A 19,339-nucleotide genomic window follows, 5' to 3' on the forward strand; every position below is an offset into this window, starting at 1 on the left:
TCACCTTCATATCATTATGAAGGTGACCCCACCAGAAAACCAGTTTGGATCTTCACCTGATAAACCCTTTGGTATCTTACGAATTCCACCCCCCCATTTCGAGAATGTATAAGAATTTCATTACTGTTCTCTATATATTCCATTGGAAATCTTTCAATTTTTACTGTTTTAACCTGGCTTCTCACCATTACAGGAATTACTGTCCTGCCTTTGAAACTAAAACCCTGTAATAGTTTATCCCTTGTCAATTAAATATTTCCCTCTGCCATTTGGAGTGAAAGAATAAATCTTACTAACACCAGCTTCTTCTTTTATTATTATTATTATTATTATTATTATTATTAAACAAGATCTCATGGAGTCAAAGACTCATCTGGGAGGTCCTTTTATCACACACACATCTTATCATAACGTGTCTTAAACACACTCAAACTCCTTGCAGACACCACACTCTCAGGCAAGGCATTCCAATCATTCACAACTCTACACGAAAAAAACCTGCCTCTCACACCCTCTTTGTACAGTTTCCAGGGATGACCTCTGGTTCTCCCCTGATCTCCCACTATTCTCTATAGAACTTCTCTACCATTGATCTATAACAACCCCTTACCAATTTGTAGGTCTCTATCATATCTCCCCTCTTCCTTCTCTCCACCAGACTCTGCAAATTGCATCTTCTCAATCTTTCCTCATACTCAACATTCCAGAGGTCAGAAACTACCTTAGTCAGTCGCCTTTGGACCCTTTCCAACATCTCTTCATCCTTCTGAAAACCTGGTGACTAAATCTGGGCACAATATTCCATGTGTGGCCTAATCAAAGCCTTATACAATGGAACAAGAATCTCCCTACTTCTACACATCAGTGTCCTCTGCATCATTCCCAGAAGTCTTTGTGTTGTCTTCACAATTTTGGTGATGTGTCCCCTAAATTTTAGATCCTTATCCACTATCACCCCCAGATCTCTTATTTCCTCTACCTCCAACAGTATATTCTCACCAAGCATAAATTCTGCATCCCATCTTTGTTTTCCAAATTTTAAAACCTTACATTTTGCAACATTGAACTCACATCCCCATTTGCTTGCCCAATAACTCAATTTATTCAAGTCTTCTTGCAAGGCCACAACATCTTCACTACTCTTTATGGTTCGTCCCAACTTTGCATCATCTTCAAACAACTGAATATCTCCATCCAAATCTTCGCCAATATCATTAATATAAAAGTTAAATAGTAATGGCCCTAAAACAGACCCCTGAGGCACTCCACTAGTGACTTTCCTTTTCCTGGATATCACACCCCCATACACAACTTGTTGATACCTATCAGATAGCCAGTCTCCAATCCAATGCACTAATCTAATATCCAACCCTATCTGCTCTAGTTTGACTGTCAACTTATCATGAGGTACTCTATCAAAAGCTTTTGCGAAATCCAAGTATATTACTGTGTATCCTTCTCCTCTGTCCAAGGAAGCAGTCACTTTATGCACGTCTTAAAGTGACTCCCTTTAGCAAATCCATGCTGTCCATCAAAGATTATACCATTGTTGTCAACCCAACTCTGGATCCTAGTTCTCACAAGCTTCTTCAACAACTTAACCACAAGACATGACACAGAGATAAGCCTATAGTTTGATGCTTGAGTTCGATCACCTCCTTTATGAAGTGGCACAATCTTGCCCTCCTTCCACTCTTTAGGAACTTGACCAAGTACAAGACTCGTATTAAAAAAAATATGTCAAGGCAGGTGTCGACTCTCCGGCACATTCCTTCAGAATACGCGGTGATATATTACCAAGTCCCATAGCCTTATTTATATCTAGTTTACTCAACTCCTCTTTTAAAACCTTAGTTACCCATCTCACTTCTTCACATCTTAGAATTTCAATTCCTAGAGTTCACACCCTTGGAGGAATTGGTACCATTATCTGAAATGGGGGAAAAGACTGAAACCTCTGTTTTTGATTTGTAAAAGAAAAAAAAACCTTTCAGTCATAAGACTCGGAATTAAATAATTGCATAAAATAGAAATTATTCTACACTACCAGCAAATGCTCCATTTGAGCTACTATAAAATTGTGGCCATGATACTGCCAAAAGTAATCCCATAATGCAGATATTAACTGCACTACTAGCAATCTTAATATATACTTTAAAAAAAGCCAGTGCTAGTGGGTACAAAACCAATACAGCAATTGATTACTGATTACAATCAGTAAGCCCCAGGTCACGAATTGGTGACCTTGGATGACCAGGTCACCAATAAGATGAGTACCATACTGAGATGAAGTGCAGAAATTGTAGACTACAAATGCTATTTTCACAGTGGATGACTCATCTCGCTCACTGAATGTGACTGTAGGGTGCTATGAAGGATATTGAATGCAGAGTTCCCAGCATCTAGCGGAACATAAATCTGCACAAAAATATTCTTAACTGAGGCTCACAACATGGGTTTCCTTAGTAGGACCATAATATGCAAGTCTCCATCACCCAAACTGACATGCAGCATCATCTTCAGTGGGCAAAAAGCATATACAGTGAAGCTTGGAAAGCTGTTATGCAGCAACTAATTACACTACACCCTTTATCGAGCAGATGGACTGGTGTGGGTGTGGCAGATGCCCAGTGAACGTTTCTTATCAGGGGTGCATAACCCTAACTACCAACTGTAAAATTTCGGAGGTGGAGGTGTGATGGTATGGTCCTAGTTTGGCCTTGGACCTATGTTTGTGGTGCTGTGAACATTGAACGCAAAGGTAATCTGAACATTATGAGCAGTGCAATGCTTTGTACTTTGTGGCATTTGTATAAACTGACCATTGTCTCTGAGTTTAATGTTCATAGCACCACAGAGGTCCAAGGCCAAACCAGGAAAAAACAGGACCATGCCATCACACCACCACCTCTGAAATTTCATAGTTGGGATTATGCACTTTGGTAAGAGATATTCATTGGGCATTCACCACACTCATACCTGTCCATCTGCTCAGTAAAGGTAATGCAATTTGTTCTTTGCACCACTGAATACAATGCTGCATGGTTTGTGGACATGAACGTTTCCACACTTGATTGGCCTCCATAGAGCCCTGATCTCAAATCTATTGAACATCTGTGGAATGAACTGGTGCATTGGGTGAGGTCAAGGAACATTCGTCCCACAATAGTCCAGAACTTCATTACATGTCTACAGGAAGAATGGTACAAAATTCCCATCGATCACTATCGTATGCCACATAGGATTGCTGTAATCATTGCAGAAAAGCTGGTCTCATGCCTATTTTTTCCTCTTACTATGGTGTCCATTGACTTCTTTTCAAGCAGTGTGTGTGTTGATTTTTTTTTTTCTTTCTTTCTAAGCTTGCACCATATTTTGAATTTCTCTGCCCCACCTTACTATGTGTACTAAATTTATGTGTACTAAACTAAAGTTCTTTCTATCTAAGGGGGGGGGGGCTAAATTAAATGAATGTTTAATTTTTCTTATGTGATATAGCAAGATGTGTTTGGCATCACGCTTTAAGACTTCATAGAAAATATTCTTTGAAATGCAATCTTGATGCTTTCTAATTTTTCTCAGAAATCATCTATCTTAAATCAACTATTTTATTTCTAACCCTTTCAGATCCATGCTGTAAAATGGGTTTAAGCACTGTATTTTGTACATTTTAGTTGTTTGGTTTATTTCTTTTATTTCCAATAAATTTATTCAATTTACTTCCCACCCTATATCAGCTTTGTCTATTTTTATCTATTTCCATATTTAATTTGCCATTGTGATTAAATTGAGCTAAAATAGCTCAAATGTTTCACTTGCTCTATAGCATTCTTCATTGAGAATGCAGCCACTTTCCATATTCATGCCTATTTTCATAGTTCATTGTTTTTTTACAAAAAATTGTTAAAGCAATTGAGTCCTGAAGACATTACTATTACATAACACCTCCGCGAGTCCAAAGACTCATCGAGGGAGGGCACCTACTTTACAACTATACCAGCGCCATCTACTACCACCACCACCACTAGTATTTTCACAGACAATCGCAACATCCATGCCCACAGCAGGATTCAAACCCGCAGCCTTTTGGCTGGAGAGCAGATACGCTAACCCAATGTTTCCCAAATGGAGGGTCACGAAAGCTAAATGCTAGGTCGCCTAAAAAAAACTCTCAAACCTAGGAGTTTAATTTTTGTTTTGGGTTTTCTTTTTTTCATGAAACTAAAATACAAGTAAATAGCGTTTAATTGGGACTAATAAATAAATAATTAATAGACAAAAAATGTCGCCATTTCACAGTCTCTTTGTTCGCAGTAAAGTAGTTCAACTAATGGCGAGTCTGCGTCAGGAGTACCCAGTTTTAGCAGAAAAAGCGATAAAATTTCTAATGCCTTTTTGTTACAACCTGAAAGTGTGAAATAGGCTTTTCAACACTGGTTTTTCTAAAAAAAATAAATATAGAAACTGATTAGAAGTCGAACCGGATTTAAGAATAAAGTTATCATCTTTTCATATGTAGGACTAGACTACATATCTAGTCCTTCAAACCTATAGTTTCTAGTTAACAAACAACAGCATCACACTTCTCATTAATAAATTACTTGGCTTTAGTTTAATTTCTTTATATTTTTGTAAGAGTAAATGCTTCATTTATTATAATAATAATAAATGAAAACTCTATGAACATTCAAATCTGTTTTATTTTACCTATTGGCCATAAAAAGTTTAGTGGGTCACGAAGATGAAGTATTAAAATAACCGGGCCACAGGAAAAGTTTGGGAAACCTTGTGCTAACCACTCGGCCAACCAGGCTGGTCCTAAATAAATCCTGTACAGACTAAATAAAGTCTGTACAGGATTTATTTAGGATCATATTATTTAGTCCCATCATTGCAAGTAGTGAAAAAGCCAATAGCTTTGTGGCAATTTGATACATTTGTGTTGCAAATGGCCATTTGTAAATATATAAATTTATTTTTGTAGAAAATTTAAAATCCTTAAATTTTATTAAGGAATTTAATTTTATTATTAAAACAGTTATGAATATAATTTAATTACATATGGCACTTCCATGGTGTCCATAAACTCATCATGGGAGGTCCGTTTCAGAAATTATCAATGCCCATCATATTTTGCTTTTGAGTCATTCACAGACAAAGCACAACACAACCGACTCGCAATCTACTCCATTTATTCAGCACTCTCCAAGCAAAAAATCTAGTCCTCACCCCTTTGCCAACTACACTCAATTTTCATGGATGACCACTAGTTTTTTTTCCATTATTCATGTACTGAAATATTTCCTCCACCTCAATCCTATAACAACAGCACAACTTTTTTTCTAACTTCCTAACACTAAATCCATTAAGTGTAAACAATCTGCCTTATGTCTTTTTGGCCATCAAACTCATTCCTCACACCCAGAAACTGTACTCCATTCCTTTTCTCATTGAATCATTTGCAATTATAGCTGTTCTTTGCAACTCATCTTTTGTCATGTTGCGGAAAGACTAGACTATCTTTACATTCTTATCATTCTCTTTTGCTACTCTCTGTAACTTTAATGTTCTCCCTTGTACCATATTTTCTCCTTTAGATCATTTGTCTCTGCCAAAACAATCAACTCTTTCAGTTTACCATTCTGCATCTTAACAGTATTACTAACGTCATTAATCTTTGCACCTGGGAAACAGGATTTTGTCATTCTACTCTATCATTGTTTGGTGAGCATTCTTTTCTCTTCCTTGGTATCTTTCTTTTCTCAGCAGCCCCACTTGCCAAACATTTATTCAGTCTCTCAAGCTTACACTTAGTCTTATGAAAGACTACATGTAAGCAAGTTATCTCTCCCATTACATTATAACTCATTCTCTATACCATAATGCTTTTATTTGCATCTATACTAGCATCCTTCCCTCTCTTATCCCCAACATTCTCACATTTTTCTCATGTCTTGTCTTCTAATATAAGTCATCATCTTTGATATTCACTCACATAAAAATCACATCTTTCAAAAAAAAAGAAATAATTTGATTACATGTGGTAAATAAATCTTATGCTAGAAACTATCGTAGGAAATGTGATAAAATGGACTTGACAGATTTATAGCATCTCTATAAATTAAAGAACAGTTGAATATTTCATCATAATCATATCTAATGCTACTACTTTCCTGTGTGATGTGATCCATATAGATAACATAGCAGTGATGATATGTGCATTCCATCCCTCTTTTACACCTCACTGTACATCAAACCATTCTCTTTTTAATTGCCAACTTACAATTTGTGTAGGCTACATATCGGTCTCCCCCTTTCTCTCTCACTGCATAATTGTAGTGATTTGATAAGCTTTTCTCTGTAACTTTATGCATTTTCAAGATCTACAAAACTAAATACAAGTCTTTATTATATTTCCACAAGTTCAAATGTTTTGAAGTTGAAATCAGATCCTAATACCTCCCTATTTGGCTTGAACTCTGCTTGTTCTTAAAGTTACTTTTTTTTTTCTCTTCAGCTTCAAGTATCTTTATATAAATTCCATCATTAGGAAAATTTCTTTAATTTTTCTGTTCAGACTTTCTAGAAGAGTACTATGAAAGCTGTACATCAATCATCTGGAATACAACCATTTGACTCGGGCTTCCTGAATTATGCAGCATGACCACTGTAAACCTTTTTTATTATACCTCCTAAATATCTACTTTAATTGCCTTTCTACATTTCTACCTTACTCATTGAATCTTTCAAAGTAATTAGTCTAGACATTTGAACTCTCTTCACTTTTTGTCACCTTTGTCTTTTAATTCTTTAAGTACTCTTTTCTCTGTTTCTAAGCTTTTCGTTAGCTCTAAGAATTTTACCACCTTTTTTTATGTTCCACATTCTAACTCTTCCCATGGCTTATTAGGCTAAAAGTAGCCAATCTACAGTATTGTGGTCTTATATTTCAGTCTTCTAAGGCACTACTAACTCCATCAGTTCATCTAGATCTTGGTGTTTCCTTTCATCATAGCATCAAGCATTTGTTATACTAACTTTTCTCTCAACTTCTAAGTGACAAAGTCTTTAAATTAGCTTTACTTGATACATTCTTGAATTTGAATGTCAAGTTCCTTCTTAATATCTTCATTTTTAATATTTCTACATTTTTTTTTTTTCTTTTAGAATTCTTGTACATGTAAATTTATTCATGACAAATATGTTTTATCCTTTACTGAAATGTAAGTTTTGCATGTGAAGTAGTTCCATGATTAGGCTACTTGTGTACAGACGGATGACTTCACATCAGAAAGCCTTAGTATCCCATAATGATTAGCACATTTTCTTTTTTGCATGTCTTTTACCATGCATTATGAGAAAGATCACTATCCAGACTAGTTCTAGCTTAAAAAAAAAAAGCTTGTTCAGGATATCAGAGGGTTCCAGACACTGATTTAAGATCACTTTTGTACCTGGATTGCTCCAGGATATTGACTCTGTGTTGGGTCAGCCAGATAGCACCATGTCATTCACTTCATAATCACAGGCAAGACCCATTATAGTGAAGCTCTATGTTGTGATAGCCGAGCCAAATCCAGCAAACAGGTTGGGCTTGACCATTTATTTAGTGGTCAAGGTTCTGCACATGGTAGGATTTTAGTTTACCCTGCTTGTTTAAGTTAATTCTTCAAACAATCCTAAAAGCATTCATTCAGTAAGAACTAGACTTGTAGAGATATATAACTAAATCAGTGACGCACCTTTCCATGCTTGTCTATGGAAATATGACTCACCACATTTAAAAGAGAGAGAGAGAGAGAGATAGTAAGTCTTTGCTTAGTTAGATAATAAATCATACTTGCCAAGAAATTCTATTCTTTGTTTGATTCTTTACTCAAGCATGAGCAAACCAGTAAAGTATCTTCACAACTTGGCTGCTTGTATATCAACTATTGACTTCACATCAAATTGCCTCTTCAGTAACTCATATGCACTTCCTTTCCTTCCTTTCAAGACAAGCAGAAAAGTTTTTCTACATTCTTGAATACATGGTCTTAGTCTTCAATTTATCATTTTATTCCTAAAATGATAAATTGAAATCCCAACTTTTCATATCCATAAGCTAAAATTAGTTTGAATACTCCCTTATACTGTTAATTTGATATTGTGGCCATTTCTTTTATGCCATTTAAATTAATTCATTTGACTCCTCACCATACCAGTTTTGCTTATTCTGTTATGTTTCTGTATTGAGTTTTCCAGCTTCACTAAATTGTGCTTAAATAGCTGAAATTTATAAGGTCATCAATTTTAGTTTTCATTAGCTGATTTTCAAAACAGTTGGTTACAACAGTTCAGTTTAGTCCTGAAGACCTGTAGATTTACAAGTATCTAGAATTATTACAGGCAACTCCAGGGAGTCCTTCGACTCATCGAGGGAGGCCCTAAACATCATGTCCACACAACTATTAGACATTCTCACAGTATCTGTCATACCTTGCCTTGAACTCACTCACTGTCATAGCACCCACAACAGACTGACAGCTTATTCCACTTATTTACCACTCTAAAAGTAAAGAACCCAGCTCTAACACCCTTGCTAACCACACTCTTGCCCAGCTTCCATAGATGTCTCCTAGTTCTCCCACCAACAGTCCTGATCTCAAAATCCTCTGAATTAATCTTATAGAAACCCTTCAGCAATTTGAATGTCTCAATCATATCTCCCCTCTTCTGCCTATCAACCAATTTTTGCAACCCACAAATCCTCAACCTGTTCTCATAGGGTTCATTCCATAGACCTGCTATCATCTTGGTCACTCGCCTCTGGATCCTCTCCACCTCCTCCCCATCAAGAAGAAACCTAGGTGACCAAATCTGGACACAGTAGTCGAGATGAGGTCTTATCAAGGTTCAGTACAGAGGAACAATAACTTGCTTGTCTCTGCTAGTCAAAGTATTTTTCAGCAACCAAGTGATTTGATGAGCTGATTTAGCCACTTTTGCAATGTGTCCCCTAAACTTCATCTCCCTATCCACCAACACAACCAAGTCCCCGGCCTCATCAATCTCCTGGAGTATAGTTCTACCAATGTGGTATACTGCTGCTAATCTTTTCACCCCAAAATGCATAACCTTACATTTTGTCACATTAAATTGACATCCATTCTCCTTAACCCAGAACTCCAATCTATCCAAATTATCCTGCAAGAATTTGACACCTGCATTCACTATTGCCCTACCCAACTTTGCATCATCAGCGAACAAATGAACTGTTCCTCTTAGCTCCTTCCCTATATCGCTAACGAACAAATTAAAAAATTAGTAGATCTATTCTATTAATTTCCCTAGTATGGTAGCATACTAGGGAAATGATTATGAGCAAGGTGGTTTCCCATTGCATTCCTTGCTGTACTATATCCTCTGACTGTAGCCTGTGTGTTCACGGGCCAGTTTGCCTTCTTGCAGGATGAAAAACCCCAGATAAACTGGGGAAAAAACCTTGCTGTCCACTCCCAAGACCGACTAACTTGGCTATGGCTGAGGAAATTCTTAAGCTCCTCATGTTCTCGACAGGAATTGAACCTAGGACACTCTTTCCCCAGGCATATGGTTGTTGCTAACCTCACGGACAATTAGTAGATATAAAGTAGCATTTCTTTTATATGAACTGAGTTTTAGTATCTCAGATTTTGATATCAGGTTTAATGCTACAATTCATATGGATGAATAACTGATGATGGGCAGTCTTGACCTACATCTGACTTCAGATCAATTGAACTTGTATTATCTTCTTACTGCAGACTTTAAGTCATATGCTGCTCTGTATAATGTTCTTTTTGTATCATATAACACATATTTAAATTGCTTTTCATTTCCTTGGCTCCTATTGAATCTCTTTTTCTAGATCTACAGAATTTAAGGATCAATGTTCTCTACTTAAAGGAAAATCTGATCTTGAGGACTGTCTAACCTCAGTTCATCTTACGCTAAGTTTTTTAAACAGTTTTAAGTTTTAAAAGAGGTATACCATGAGTAGACATATCGATACAAAATTAATAACGGAAAACTCACGTAAAAAGATTATTTAATAGTATAATTTTCGCCTGTGTGTCACAGGCAACTTCACTACATTTTAAGCTCAAATTAAACAATAACTGACAATTCCAAAAAGCGCCACCTAAGTAGCTGGTGTAAGATAACTAAAAAGGTAAATAAATTTTCTAACAAAAAAAAAAATGTATACAATAAAAAGTTAGGAAAGATTAGCTGATTTATGAAGTACTATCTCTCATAAAGGGGATAGATGTAAGGATCTGTTTAAGTTAGGAGAATGAAGTAAATTTTCACATGTTTCTTTATAAAGGCGTTCCATGAGGAACCGACTTTTGTGAAGGACTCTTGTCTTTCTCCAGTGAACTCTATGTCTAGTGAAGATGGCATGTTCTGCAAGTCCAGACTTAGTTTTCTTAGTTTCTCCCAAGCATGCCCGCATAATATTACTAGGAACACGACTAAGGAAGTTCCTCTGTAATTCTCCATTTAATTTTATTTCCCTTTCTTATAGGTGACTACAACAAATGCTCCAGTCACTTGGAATTTTGACCTTTTTGAACAGGCCTTCTGAATTTAATGTAACAAGTTTTTTTTTTTTTTTTTTAAATATATATCTGCATTTGCAGGCTCAATATTATCTATTTCAGCCCCCCCCTCCATACTTCAGATTTCTGATGTTTTTTCCCTACGTACCAGAGGGATTCAGACAAGAAACACACTCTTGTCTGAATCCCTCTGGAGTATTTTCTACAGCTGTTCCATGGCTGCTTGTTTCATTTTAATAATTTCACAAAAGTAATTACTACAATATCAAGAATAATCCATTTTCAGTACAACAATTCCCATTTCTAATACTCTTTATATATAGTTGTACCACTTTTTGTTTCCAAAGTCTTCTGGTGACTTTGTTTTGACTACAGTTTTGGTTTCTTACATTTTTCTCTGTATTCCTTAACATCACATGCTGATTTATTTACAAGGAAATTGATAAAATTTATTTTTCAGGACTGCCTGTTGAATGCACAAATGGAGTTCAGATTTTTTTGTCCTTGCAAATGTAGGAAATTTTATTTGTTGTCCACATATGGTATTGGTATGCTTAGGTTTTGCAACTTTTCATGTGTGGTGTTTATAGAAAATAACTTCACATTAGACTTGCATCTTGTAACAAAAAGATTAAACCCACATAAGGACTTTCTTTTGGAAATGCTTTATATAAAATTACAAGGACATTTGATTATGAAAATCTCTGGAAATGCAGCTTGTGTGCTAGTCAGGATCAAGAACCTATTTAATGGCAGCAGTGTCTGAATGTATTCCAAAGGTCAGAAGGTTTAAATAAGGAGGATGTAAATGGCTGAATGAAGAGAATGAGCATGCAATTTGGAGGAAGGCGTTTTGATAGTAGTAATCAGTTGCATTTATTTTATAGCAAAAGCTAGAGATGGGACTTTGTTGATAAGGATAACAAGTATGTAGTATGAGTAGCAATTAGCTAATCAAACCAAGAAATGGTTGAGTGGCTGATATTATAATTGATGAACATGGTGGACTGATAACTGCTCCAGAGGATGTAGCTGAGATATTCAGTGGACAATGCAAGGTAATTTCAACCTACAAATATATCACCTCATGCATGAGGATAAAATTTGCCTTCCTTTACAGGAGGGGTTGTGGTTAAGACTGAGGTTGGGAACTATAAAGCCAATCTGTACCTAGGGCTATACTTTAAGGTGTTGCAGAATTGGCAATATTCTGTGGTCATAAGCTTGTTAAAGGGATATAATATCTGAATGTTCTAACAGAAGAGATGTATGCACAGTAATATATTTAATTTTGCAAGAGCCTTTTGTGAGATTACCACAAGACAATTCGGGTAATTAAATTGGGAGAGATAAGGTTAGATTAGTGAGTTCAATAGGAGATTACTATCAGATAGGTATCAGCAAGTTGTATATCTATATATACAACTGGTATTCTGGAAGAAGTTACTAGCAGTGTATTGCAGGGGTCTATTTTGGGGCTGTTACTGATATTAGGAGAAGTTTAAATTATTATTATATTACCTTAAGACAGCATCTATGAAACTCTTTCTCAGGTAAGGCATTCCAATCATTCACAACTCTGCATGCAAAAAACCTGCTTGTCACTCCTTGCTCACACCCTCCTTTATACAGCTTCCAGGGATGACCCCTGGTTCTCCCATGATCTCTCACCATTTTCTGTGAAACCTCTTCAACATTGATCCTATAACTACCCTTACTAACTTGTAGGTCTCTGTCACATCACCCTTCTTCCTCCTATCCACTAGACTCTGTGAATTGCATCTTCTCAACCTTTCCTCATATTTGACATTTCAGAGATCAGAAACTACCTTAGTCAGTCAGTTGCCTCTAGACACTTTCCAACATCTCTTCATACTTTTGAAAAACCAGGTGACCAAATCTGTGCACAGTAGTCCATGTGTGGCCTAATCAGAGCCTTATGCAGTGGAATAAGAATCTCTTTACTTCTATAAGTCAGTGTCCTCCACATCATTCCCAAAATTGTGTTGTCCTCACAATTTTGGCAATATATTCTCTAAATTTTAGATCCTTATCCACTATCACTCCAGTATCTCTTAATTCCTCTACCTCCGACAACATATCCTCACCAAAAACATAAATTCTACATCTCATCTTTGTTTCCCAAATTTTAAAACCATACATTTTGCAACATTGAACTGGCATCCACATTCCCATGCCCATTCACTTAATCTGTTCAAGTCTTCTTGTAAGGCCACATCTCTGCTCTTCATAATTTGTCCCAACTGTGCATTATCTGCAAACAACTAAATATCCCCATCCAAATCTTTGCTAATATCATTAACATACAGGTTAAACAGCAATGGCCCTAAAACAGATCACCCCCCCCCCAAGGCACACCACTATGACTTTCCCTTCCAGGATATTTCTCCCCATACACAACTTACTCATATCTATCAGATAGCCAATCTCCGATCCAATGCAGTAATCTAATATCCAGTCTCATCTGCTCTAGTTTGACTATCAACTTATCATGCAATAATCTATCAAAAGCTTTGGCAAAATCTAAGTATACTACTGTGTATCCCTCTCCACCAAATTAAATATATTACTGTGCACACATCTATTCTGTTAAAATAATCAGATATTGCATCCCAGAATTGAGCTGACAACAATGGTATTATCTTTAATGGACAGCATGGATTTGTTTAAGTAGATTACCAAAACATAACCTCCCTTTAACAAATCCATGCTGTCCATTAAAGATAATACCATTGTTGTCAGCTCAATTCTGGGATGCAATATCTGATTATTTTAACAGAATAGATGTGTGCACAGTAATATATTTAATTTTGCAAGAGCAATATGCAGTTTTGTAGTTGAAATTGGGAAGAACTGAACTGAAGAGTCATCTTCTTTTCAGGAAGATGAAGACTATTGGGAACTGCCAGTTCCATGATCCTAGATCATGTGCAATTCGTAATTTGGTAGGCAAGGATAGGTGCAGTTTTTTTTTTGGGGGGGGGGAGATAAGAGATCTGGGAGTGACGGACAAAGTTGATTGCAGTGGATTGTGAGTTGTGCAAGGCGTCCATGTTGCATGTGGATTACTGTTTACAGCTTACTACCTGATTTTCTAGGGGATGAAAATCTGTTGGAGTGGATCCAATTTCTAGTATCTTGAATGTTGGATATGAAGAAAGATTGAGGAAATGCAATTGGCAGAGCCTCATGAATAGGAAGTGATATGATTGAAACTTTAATCCAGAAATACCCATTACCAATTTATGTGGAGGAGATTAGTCAATGAATAGGGAGAAAAGATATAAGTAGAACAAGGAGCCATTTCTGATCTGGAAGCTATATGAGGAGAATGTAAGCAGGGATGTGAGAAGTTTAGGTTCTTTTCCTGGAGAGTGGTTAATGGGTGGAATGTATTGGCTGAGTGTAGTGAGCAGAATGCATTTAAGGAATAGCTGTGAGCTTTGTGTGACAGTGAATTTTCCTATGAAATCATGGTTTGATGCTAATAACTATCATTCATTAATAATAAGGAAATATTTCTGAGTGTCTTCTCCTTGTGAATTTATGCATGTTTTTATGCAAGTATGTGGTGTTAGTATTTATCCATATCCTCAACAGGAATCCACCTGGTACTAATCATTATTAGTCCTACATCTTTTTCTCAGAGCATATTTTATTTGGGTTTGATTCAATTTTTTGGTCTTCCTTTAAAAGACTCAAAAAATTACTTTGCTGTTATCTTCAGTCAGACTGTAGGCATAAGCAAGTTATTTTCCAGTTCCTATTTTTTAAAATTTGCCCAGGAAATTATTTTCTGTATTTAATTACAATACCAGTAAGTCGCATTGTTTAGTCAGCTGTGCATTAGCAGTGTTGATCAAAATGTACTGACTTTGGATGGCTGAGTGGATAATATCTGCTATACTTAACAGGTTGGATTTGAATACAGTATCTCTGATGTTTTTTTAGATAGTATTTTATGGTGTTTTTATTACCTTGCATGTTAGAGACAATAGTTTGCTCTTCTGGCTACCCATGTAGCACATGGCCTCAATTTGCATTACCATAATAAGGTCTTCAAAATAAGTTTATTGTAAGACACTTGGTCTCTAGATTAGGGTTCTTGAGTTCCTGTGCAAATGTGCTGTTGGTTTTCAACCTTTCACAGGATATTTGTTTCAAGATTTTTTTTAGTTCATAAGACAGATATTATACTTTCTTTTTCTTTCAGATAATGTTGCCATATTTATACTGGCAGTATACTTTCTGAAATAAATTTATTCATAGAATCCAATAATTTAATTATATAGTGTCCTATACACCCCATGAAGATATAATCAGTAATTGAAGTGTATACTGGATTTTTTTTTCTCCTAAGAAACAATAGAAACTTTTTTTCAAATGATTTCAATATCAACTTGCTATAAAGTTTAAATATTCATATTAATGACTGTCTTTTAAATTTTTGCAGGCTGATGATGATCATGATTCGGGTACAGAATCGGATGATGAAGGGGCTGAAAGTGAAGAGCTACAACAGTGTATGTTGTTCTTTCTTGAATATTTCTTTGCTTAATTAAATTAATAATGAAACTGATTATTCAATTTGTAGTTTTTAATATTTTGCCTTAGACATCTTTTACAAACTTACCATCTCAGTTTGGAATAGCTTTGGTATCTTTTTTTTTCCCCAGATAATTATTACTGCAAATATTCTTTCTGATTGGTTTCTTGAAAAGGAAAATATGAAAATGAAAGTACTATCATTTTAATTTTCTCCCTCCAGAAAAATCTTTATTAAAAAGAAAAAACCGAGATTCCATTTAAGATGAATAATGTTTCTTTAGTAGAATTTTATTACTTGATTTCAGTACTACCATCTTACTCAACTTTTTCTTCTAATGGCAAAGGTAGATCTGTGCTTTGTTATAATGCTGTCACATTCAGAAAACTTGGTTACCTTTTGCTTGGATAAAATACCATATTTCTTAACTTTTTTGGCTATGGGCAATCTTCACTTACCATTGTAAGTAAATATTGTGTATTCTTTAAAATGTAAAGAATAAATTTATGTAGAGATTTAGGAAACTTGAAAATCGGAAACTTCAGATGAACCAGTTTCTCCATTGAGTGCCTTCACATGCTCTACTTCCAAATAAGGATTTATATTAGAAGTGGTTCAAACCTCATATGCAAACATTATTTGACATCTTTTTACTTATGAAATATTTCACATACAGTGCATTCTGTGAGACCAGGAGTTAAAAATTTGTGTAGACAGCTTTTTAGATGTTGCAGCTGATAGCAAAAAAAAAGTCTGAAAATGTATTTGGTTGAGTATGCGATTTTAAATTATACAGAAAGTTTGAGCTGCTTTTGTCATGAATTTTCCTTATCCTTATAAGGACTGGCTTAAAGGGGCGAAGCTTTTCGTCTTCCCCGTTATCTGTAGAGGACAGTGTAGGGATAAGGTGTTATTGAGCTATTAAAGCTCTGATCATGGCAAGAGGGTAACAACAATAGCCGAGCCTCAGTTAGAACTTCATTGGCTACAGCATTGCCATCCATTACCCTCCAAGGGTATTAATCACCGCATCTCACGGTTGAGACATACTCCTGTTATATAAGCACTGTTATGGTGTAAATGCTGTTTTTTTTTTTTTTTTGCTTGAGATACTTTCAGCCATTGTCCATGATGGGCAGCAGACATATCTGGTTAATCAGAAGAGCCAGTAGTGTAATAAGTATTCCAGGTAAATTATGATAGTGTTTAAATCATTACAAGTGAAATGCGGCCTCATCTGTTTCACACGTTCTTTTGAATATTGTAATAACTAGATATTTTTGTGGTAAGCATTAATCTTTGCATGTGCTTTTTAATTTCCTTCCATAGATCAGACAAATGCTAGTAGTTGGCATTTGCCTGGCAGCAAATAAGTGGTATTTCCCTCCCATACACAGTAGCTGTTAGTAATAGATTTTAAAATGTTGATTGAATTATTCTGTTACTTGAAAGTTTATTTATCACTAGGTTTGACTATAATGAATTTAGTTTAATCCTTTATCCCAGTGAGAGCAAACAAAGTTTGCGCCTGAAAATATCTTCAGGACTAAATATAGTGTTGTACTATCTTACCCCAGTAAGTAGTGCAACACCAAGCCAACTCGTGGCAAAGGTGGAGTAAGCTACCAACACCCCTTGCCACGAGTTGCCTTGGTGTTGCACTACTTACTGGGGTAAGATAGTACAACACTATATTTAGTCCTGAAGATATTTTCAGGCGTAAACTTTGTTTGCTCTCACTGGGATAAAGGATTAAATTAAATTCATTATATTCTGTTACTTGTTAATCTTTTCATTATTTTCAAGCTTAAATTTCTGTTTTTTATTTTCTCCAAAAACTGCTTTCATTCAGTCTTTTTCTTTTATTGTTGAAGTTCATGAACTAAAGCCTTCTAATGGAAATGGCATAATTATTGACATCATGGATTCAGCATGCTTATTGCCAATGGATTCTTTCATTCTATACGACAACAGAAAATATCTTAACTTGCTAACACTTCGTTAGTGCTCTTATCCAAAATTTAGTTAATTTCAATTACTAGTCCATTAATCTTAATAATCCTGTTTAAATAAAATTAATAGGTGAATTTTTCTCTAACTGTATTTTATAAATTATTAGATATTGTCATCAGAACAGTATTTTACATAACCTAGTGGTATTCTGCATGCTAAGTAATCAATTTTCTGCAGTTATTTGAAGGAACACCTGTAATCATGAGGTACTTGTTATTGATACTTTGATTGACATTGGTTTAGTTTTTCCTTCCGTATAGCATAAGCTTGACTTTAGTCTAGTTCTTGAAATCAATTACCTGTATTAAGTTGATTGATTGTAATTCTATTTCGTAAATTCCATTGTCCAGATCGTGGATGATTTTGTTGTTGAAGTAATATAATATGGCTGCTCTGTCCTTTTTCAGTCTTTTGCATGTACTGTTTCTAGTCAATTTTAAGGTTAATCTGTAGTCTGGTCTTGGAATACTTAACTAACTTGCTATAGTGCAGTGAAATTCATATTTACTTCTCATTTAATGAAGGCTATTCATGTGAATAGAACATACCTTCTTTGTCGTAACATTTGTTTCTGAATTCCATAGCATACTGGATTTCTTAAGTATACTTGAAATACACGGTGGATTACAGTTAGTGGGGTGAAAATGTTTGTTGTGAATGTATGGGAATTAGAAAAAATTTCAAGTTATGACTGCCAAGTTGACTCAAACTTTGCTCACCGTTATTTGGAGTTATGTGGAAGTTTCAAGGATAGTGAGTCAAGGAATGTGAAATATTTGATAAGTATATAAACAAATATCAGATTAATAGTGAAATTGACAAGGTAAGAAGCATGAAATGGAGAAATAGTGTAAGGAATTGGGAATAAGAAGAGCCAAAAGTGGAGGATATAAGGATGGTTTTGATATATCAGATATATGGAGACAGATGTGTAGGTAATGGAAGGCAAGTAATGGCCTTTGGAATTAGCATTGAGGAGTTGTTGTATGCATGAGATTATCATTAAATTCCTGTCCTCAGGTGGCAAATTGCATATGATAATACTACATGAAAAGATTACATCGTTATTACTTTCTATCAACAGTTATCCTCCGAATTAATCTTTTAGAACTCCAATATTATCAGATTTTATGTTTTAACCTTCCCCCCCCCCCTGCCATCCTGGCAAAAAAAAAAAAAAAAATTGTTTTGCTAATCTTTTCTCTCATCATCATCATCATAACACTAATTACTAGTATAGACCATATTGGTCTGTTCCGGTCTCATTATCCATCCAATATCCTTTTTTGAGGTCTTCCCTGCTTTCTTTTTCCAATTGGCTTATATTTTAGTATTTGTTTTGGATGTCAGGTGTTGGCTATTCGGTTTACTTGTTCAATCCATTTTTGTTTATAATTGTTCAGTTTTTCTTCTATTGATTTTGTTTTTAGTTTTAAAATGTCTTTGTTCCTTTTTTTGATCTAATAATGTGTATTTTGCAGTTCTTCTCATAAATCTCATTTCACTTGTTTTTATTCTTTATCTTGTTTATTTCCCAAATTTCACTGCTATATAATAATGTGGGCACTGCTAAAGTATTTTATATTTTCAAGGTGTTTCTTTTTGTACTACATTTGGGTTGAGTGTTCTATTTATCAGGCCTATAATCTGTAAAAATTTTGAAGTTTTTAATTTTGTCTTTTTCTCCTTCATATGATATTTCACATCCAAGATAACTGAAAGTATTTATCTGCTCTATTATTTTATTAATAACTATTTTGCTTCTAACTGGAGTTTGTCCACAAAACGCCATTGTTTTAGTTTTATCTATGAAAATTTTCATTCCAAACTGTTCTACTATAATGTTTAAATTATATATTGCTCATTGTAGATTGTCTTCCTTATCTGATATATTATTACCTGATCATCTGCAAATAATAGTGTATTTATTTTTGTTATTCTGGGAAATTTCTATACCTTGATTGTTTAAGGTGTTCCACTGTATTAATATTTCATTAATGTAAATATTGAAAAGTGTTGGAGACAGAGGGCATCCTGTCTTACTCCTTGGTTTATAGATTGTTTTTCAGATGACTTTTCATTTATTTTTATTTCACCATCTTCATATATATTCAATATTGCATGTAGTAAAATATTAGGTATATTTATTCTTTGTAATATATCAAACAGTATATAT

The 19,339-nt window shown here is 35.0% G+C and overlaps 1 protein-coding gene across 3 annotated transcripts in view; it reads left to right on the top strand.

Annotated features, from left to right (window-relative positions):
- LOC150101471 (uncharacterized) overlaps positions 1-19,339 on the top strand; it is a 243,853-nt gene that overhangs the window by 93,198 nt on the left and 131,316 nt on the right. For all 3 annotated transcript variants that reach the window (XM_090400096.1, XM_090400094.1, XM_090400095.1), the window contains exon 3: positions 15,058-15,127. In XM_090400096.1, coding sequence (XP_090256222.1) covers positions 15,058-15,127 — 70 coding nt within the window. The remainder of the gene's footprint in view (positions 1-15,057; positions 15,128-19,339) is intronic.

Source organism: Typopeltis vanoorti, chromosome 11, assembly GCF_054136105.1.
Source record: "Typopeltis vanoorti isolate ZY-2024b chromosome 11, IOZ_Tvanoo_1.0, whole genome shotgun sequence".
Taxonomy (NCBI): Eukaryota; Metazoa; Arthropoda; class Arachnida; order Uropygi; family Thelyphonidae; genus Typopeltis; species Typopeltis vanoorti.